The 7,334-nt window shown below is 36.0% G+C and overlaps 1 protein-coding gene across 1 annotated transcript in view; it reads left to right on the forward strand.

The window, feature by feature from the left end:
• The window catches only part of LOC111685540 (A-kinase anchor protein 13), a 62,057-nt gene that overhangs the window by 269 nt on the left and 54,454 nt on the right, over window positions 1–7,334 (forward strand). Inside the window, exon 2 of the mRNA XM_046955577.1 lies at window positions 6–3,651. Within this exon, the coding sequence (XP_046811533.1) occupies window positions 6–3,650 (3,645 nt within the window). The 3' untranslated portion in view covers window position 3,651. The remainder of the gene's footprint in view (window positions 1–5; window positions 3,652–7,334) is intronic.

Here is a 7,334-nt window from a genome sequence, read left to right on the forward strand (position 1 = left end):
ATGAGGCAGAGCTAGCAAGAGATTTTGAACGCATTGCCGCTAAAAGAAGTTTGGCCACCGAAATTATTAGCCGTATACCTTTGCAGAAAAGTATTTCCACATCATCGATAGTAGCTAAAGAGGATATTAAAGCTATAGCTAGACATTTAACCGATAGTGAAGATGAAAATCAAAGTCTTTTGAGGGCACATGCTAAAATTGAAGTATACGATAACGTAGAGAAAAGACGTAAACGTGGTTCATTGTTTTTCCGCAAGAAAAAAGATAAAACAAAAATGAAATCAATTGGTGGTCAGGTGGCCAATTGTGATGTTTGTGGTGTTAGTTTGTCCTTGGGTACTCTAAAAGATCATCAGCTAGAGTGTAAAGGAGGTGGTAGCGGCAGTGGCGGTAAAAAGGGAAGTACTGCTGGCCTAGTAGGCGGCCTAACTAAAAAATCGGATAAAAATGATATGGGACAAGATTTCTATGATGGTACTGAACAAAATTCCAACTATAATGATGATAATACACCTTTAATAAGATCCGAATTTTTAAATGATGCCCCCATAGAAGCTCATGATCTAAAAGCCGATTCTGCTTTGGGCATATGCTTAAAAGAGCATGATTCTTGGTCACCCGGTATACCTAAGGATATATTGAAAACCCTTAAGGATACACAAATCAAAAGACAAGAACATATTTACGAATTCATTATGACTGAAAAACATCACTGTCAAACTTTGTTGGTCATGCAAAAGGTGTTTGTGGAGAGTATGGAACGCTATTTTCCAACACTTAATTGCAATAAAATGTTTCCTAGACTGCAAGAGTTAACGGAATTGCATTGTGGTTTCCTGAAGAAATTAAGGCTAAAACAAAAAGAACATTTTGTTGTAGACTCCATAGCTGATATATTATTGGAATTTTTCTCCTTGGAAAAGGCACAACATTTGCGTCTGGCTTATGGCGAATTTTGTGCTAATCATCGTTCTGCTTTGGAGCAATTTAAATCCTGTATGACCAGCCGTGATCCCACATTCTCTGAGTGGTATAAACACTGTCTAACCAATCCTCTACTAAAAAAGAAGGGTATTCCAGAATGTATATTGTTTGTAACACAACGTTTAACTAAATATCCCCTGCTAATAGAGCCTTTATTGAAGAGTGCCCGTGAGGATAAATTGGAATGTGATAAACTGCAGCATGCTTTAGCTTTAGTTAAGGAACTGCTGGTCGATGTAGATGCTTGTGTGGCTGAGAAAGAGCTAAGAGAACGTCAAATCGATATCTACAATCGCATAGATAATAAATCATTTGCTATTTACAAAAATAAACCTTTTCGCAAAACAGATGTTGGTGTCGAATCTAAACGTAGACTTAAATTTGAGGGTTTAGCCACTTTAATGCAGGGTAGATCGAAAATGCAATTGGTACTTGTAGTGGTGCTGACAGATTGTTTGTGTTTCTTAAATGAAAACTCGGCTCATAATAAATACATGTTTTTCACACCAGAGCACAAGGCGGGTGTAGTGCCTCTACAGAAACTATTGATAAGAGAAAAGGCGGGCACAGAATCCCGAGGTATTTATATTATCTCATCGAATCCCTTGTTTCCCGAAATGTACGAATTAAAAGTACAAACTCCCAAAGATAAAAATGTATGGATACAATCCATACGTCAAGCAGTACTTGACTGTCCCTCATCCGATGTCATAGAATCGGAAGATTTAACACATGAGGAGAAATTGCGTATTGGTGTTAATAAAAGAGAAATAATAGAGAAAATAAGACAAAAGGATATAGAACAGGCTATCTTGCTAGAAGAAAAAATACTCTTACAATTGAATCTAATACAAAAAGATCAAAAACTTTTTGCCGAACAACAGCCACAGGAACAACAATCGCAACAGCAAATTACTAATGCAAGCAACATGAGTGCTGCTCAATTTCTAACTACATTTGGTTCTTATAAAGACCTGTCAGTGGGAGCCGATTGTGACACTGGCGAATTGTGGAAAAAAGTTTTAAATACCGTACAGGATATAACACAATTAGCTTACACTGTTTATACGGCTGCAACAGGACAACCAGTCTCAAGATCTGTTAGTTCGGTGGGTGAGAAGCACAGTGATACCTACAACTCTCCTACGCTGCCCAAAAGAGCAGAAACTTTTGCTGGTTTCGATGAGAAAAGATCTAAAAACAATTTCCCCTGTAGAGCCGACAAATTGGGCACATTACAAGTATTATCGCCACGTTTACAAGAACTAGAGGAAACTAAAAAAGAAACCAAAAACTCTTCAATAATATCCACACTTCTAGCAACGGCTGGTGGGGAAACAGACACCCAAATATGTGATACATTAAACCCCAGTGGTGGTAGTCAAGCTGTAACCAAAGATAATAATTTAGCTTTACTACAAGTTACCCACAATCTACACACTCTGCTGTGTATCATTTCACAGCAAATGACCACTATACAATCGCTGCAGCTGCAGTTAGCCCTATACCGTGAAAGTCCCCGAGCCTCGTACACTCACAATGATCAGTTGGAAGAATTGAGAAATTTACAAGATAAACTGCAGGAAGAAAAGACAGTTTGGATGCGTCAGAGGGAACAGCAAGAACAGGAATTGAATGAGAAAAAAGAAGCACTCGATAAAATGCAGGAACAAATAAACGCTCAACAGGAAGATATCAAACAGCAGCGTGAACAGTTGTATAGAAAAATGGAAGTGCTGTCAAGTCAAGGTCTGCTCATTTCACCCAATACACCACTCAATATATCGACACAACTTCTACAAAGCTCGACAGCAAATAATGTTAATGAATTGGATAATGATGTACATGATTCGAATAGTGCGTCAAATGTACATGATTTAACAGCAAATACCGTTTCTTCTAATGCAAATGCCTGTAACACACCTACGCTAACCTCTGTAGCAAGTACAGTGGATAGACGTAAAGATAAATGGCGCACGGCATCGACAATATCAAAAACTCCACCTGTTAATCTGCTAAGTGCTACAAATGCTCCAAAAACTCAAGCCAATGTGGTAAAACAAAAAATACCCATGAAACTATCATCCCTTTCATCGACCACATCGAATTCTTCATCTAATGCGGGTGCAGCAAATAAAGTCGATAAATCGAATAGTTTTACCACCAACAATCATTACAACTCTTCCTCCAGTTCAGCGGCAGGCGTAACACAAATGTTTCCCCTAAAATTGGCCGATAAACGTAATAATTCCTCAACACCTTTAGCCTCTCAACTAATACCACAACACTCACGTACTGGCAGTTCTCCGGCCATTATACAACATCCACAAACGACTCACAATAATGCTGTAAATCTAACCTCACCCACACCACCCTCCTCGGCAGGAGTAACACGCACCGATTCCTCAGCTACTTTTACATATGGTCAACGTTATTCTTTGGGTTCAACCAACGCGGCCGTCACTTCTACTCCCACCTCCAGTCGCATAATTTCCCATACTTCAGCGGCTCAAACAAAAATACCTCATATGTCAAATTTAACAGCAGCAGCATCAACAACATCTTTACCATCCTCCTCAAATCCAGCAACTTCCTCTTCAACAGCAGCAACATCAAATCGTCCAAATGTTCAAACCAAACCGGAGGAAGAAGAAATTTATTTTTGACGTAAGTTTTCTAAAGAAGTTGAAATATAAAATTAATAATAATCTAACAACTTATCATAATACTAAGAAAGGCTTAATTGATATGTTTAAATAAGTAAATATCATAATAGTTTATACATCCTATATATATACATATAAGTTTATGTATGGACTCAGTATTGAATTAAAAGTATTATTGAAAAATTTCTCTCTTTTTTTTTTGTAACAGAAAACTTTTGCAAACTTTGGATTTTTAAAGTTTTAACTTTTGTTAGTTTGTTGTGATTTTTTTTTACAAAATTTTGCATTTAGTATAATAATAAAAACAATAACTATTTTCTATGAAATTTTTTAATTTTCATCTAAATTTATTAATAGAATAAATAGAATTTGAAACCGCATCACCTTATACATGATCATAAAGTTTAAGTTCCAAAATAAGATTTTCTGCTCGATATCGAATGCTAAACATCATCACAATAACGAAAACTACAATTAATTTAACTCTATCACGAATGCGTTAATTTGGCTCCTAATTTTTGATCTCTTAACAGATGTTTTTAAGATTTCTTAATTTCTTTTATAATGAATCAATACTAATTCTATAAAAGTTTTAAATTTTGTTCTTTTTTAATAACACAGTCATCTCAAAATCCTAATCTGGCCTAAGAATTTTTCATATAAAGTTTTTGAGATATTGTGTTCTAAAAACTAAAAATAGTCCTCGTTTTTTAAGTCATTATAAGATAGAGTTATGCCATCTGAACACCCCGTCTTTCCTAGTTTGTTGTGTATATGACTTTACATAACTTTTCGCTTGAAACACAATTACTTCTATTTGTTTAAAGCGCTTTTTTTGTATCTTCTCCGATCCGAGTTCAAATAGCCAAAAATGGCGCAGAAGTTCTATCATACATTACAGTAGTTAATTTGTACTAAAAAATCGGATAATTTGGATTCTTTCTTTGTATGAATTTGTATTCAATAATACCTCTAGGGGTTCCATGGTAATTTTGACAGACTTCTTGTTTCGACATATAGTTCATCTCTGCAAATTTTTTTCATTTATTTGCTCGATCTCCGGGAAACTTTCAATGCTAGTTGTAGCTACCGATTTCTATTACTTTATTAAAGTTTACTTCTATTGCCCTAGAGAGAATTTATTCCAATTTAGTGCTTACCGCTAATATTACACCTTATGCAATCTCCAATCTCCCAAAATTACACCATCTTCCAATATATGCTACGTTGCTTCCACATTTCTCTCTTATCTTTTATCTTGTAAAAGTTTCCAGAATAAACCAGATTTATCAGCAATATAGATTCTTGATCAGGTTTGTAGATTTTTATTTAGCAAAACATTTTCTCAACATCAGCAGATATTACCAGATTTCCTAGATCTAATATTTCCTTTTGTTGGTTTGGATCTACTCACATTTTAGCTTCTGTCATTTGACAACTTAGAAAAAGCATGGAACATTACTCTTACTTTTGGATTGGATGGATTTATATTCAATCGCCACTCTACTCTCATAAACAAAGCAATAGAGCATGCCAAGCTTGCAGTTTTCTAAATGGTAGCCTTGAAAGACTTCTTGTTTCGACTCTATCTCTCGGAAACTTTCAATGCTAGTTGTAGCTGGCGATTTTTACTGTAACAGTTTATTCCCATTGCACTAGAGAGAATCTATTCCAATTTAGTGCTATTTTCCAAAATATTACACCTTGTCGATGTACACTATCTTCCAATATATGGAAGAATGAGTTTATAATCTGAATTTGTGCCGAACACCGAAACGTTACACGTTGCTTTTCTTTTACATTGTAACGTACGTTTTATCTGGTAAAAGTTTCCAAAATAAACCAGACTCATCAGCAATATATATTTGACCATTTCTTCAATTCTTAAATTCAGTTTTTGCTTAAAAGCATCCACTAATGCAGGCGGCGATGAGAGTTTTTCTACGCATACTTTAAGATGCCTAACTTTATGGCTTTTCTCTAATCGCTGAATCTATCCGTCACTGGCATATGGCTTTTCTCTAATCGCTGAATCTATCCGTCACTGGCATTGAGACTAGGTCTTGTTCTTACCTTAACTTTTTTTTAAGGATTAGGCCACTTATAGGGCAATTCTTATCAGGCATTCGGAAGAACCAACGTTAAAGTGTTTTTTACAGCAGCCAGCTTGGGGTGGCTACTTGTGCTTGTTTTTGTTGCTTCAGAATCTCGCGGAGTACATAAGCCTGGTGCTTTCACCTCACTAGTTCGGACGGCAGTAACATTTGGTTCATCTCAGACCGTTGTCGACGCTGTGGTAATAAAGTTTCTCTAGATTTTCAAACCCCTAACCGGGGCATTCTTTCTTTTCTGACATTCGTTCTTAAGGGTCGGTGGGTGGTGCTGTTTGTGTGCGTTTTTGGCCTATTGGCAGGACTACAAATACTGACGTCTCAGTGGCAGCAAACAGACTATCAAACTGTCCAATTTGGAACAGACGCTTGATGGATTTTTAGGATGTGCACACTTAACCCGGCAATTCCCATACCCTCGCCAAAGGGAGAAACAATTTATTTTTATTCTAAATAGTAAAAATACGTCTAGTTTACACTATAAAAAAGTTCAAAATAAAAAAAATATTGGTAAATGTGCTTTTATTGCGGTGTCACCTATAGGTGACACTGGGCATAATTTATTAAATGCTTTGAATTTTACTGTAATGGGTTTGTATCTTTGCCTTTTCTTCTTAGACCGGCATCCAGGTGCCTATGGTCTACAATACGCTTATATCCGAAATAATTCGAAGAGCGTAAAGTCCCTAATTAATAAAAACGAGTCTTTGTATGTTTAAACAAAGTCTGATTTTATTTTAATATTTTCGGGGTTTATATACTATATTTTTAGTATCCCCTCTCTTATTCTAATTATTATCCTATCTTATTCTAATTACAGTTCTCTTTTCTTATTGGTTAGTACAATTGAGTACTTAAAAATGCAACATATGTGCAACATGATACATTTCACTCAATTGCACTTTACATTTGTTGTTTATATGTAATATTGGTGTGTAGCGAAGTGTTGGTACACTACATTACATTCGATTTAACAATAATTATATAATTTTTTATTTGTTGTGGAATTTATACCAACATTTAATATGAAGGCCTATGTTGCATTTGGCACACATTTTTCTAGTGCGTTCATGACAAAAACCGCAGCGACGTTGTGAGCAATCCTGCTCAATATGGTCCTCTGAGCACCCTCCCAATCTAGTTTCATTTGAAACTCTCAACACAATGGGAACGCCACAATTGTTGCTCTTAGTTGGCTGCGTTCCGTATTTTCGCAAATATGACATCACGATTGCCCTACGGAATTCACAATAAGTCCAGCTGTTATCGCATTTTCTTTTGATGAGCCAAGCATTCTGGCAAGCGGCATCTAGTCCAAATGCAAAGAGAGGAAACCACCATTTTTTTTCCACGTAAAGCTACTCTCATAGAATCAACATTCTCATCAAAGCGGTCTACACCACCCATATACTTATTATACATTTTTACAAGTGCTGGGCAATCGACTTCAATTTTTGTTCTCTTATTATTGATGACACCAATTCTATCTACTTTTGTGATTGGTGTTAGTCCGTGACAGTTAGAAGCAATGCTTACGATGCTATTGTCATGCCATTTAGCTACAATTATTTTT

The sequence above is a fragment of the Lucilia cuprina genome, chromosome 2, assembly GCF_022045245.1.
Source record: "Lucilia cuprina isolate Lc7/37 chromosome 2, ASM2204524v1, whole genome shotgun sequence".
NCBI classification, from domain to species: Eukaryota; Metazoa; Arthropoda; class Insecta; order Diptera; family Calliphoridae; genus Lucilia; species Lucilia cuprina.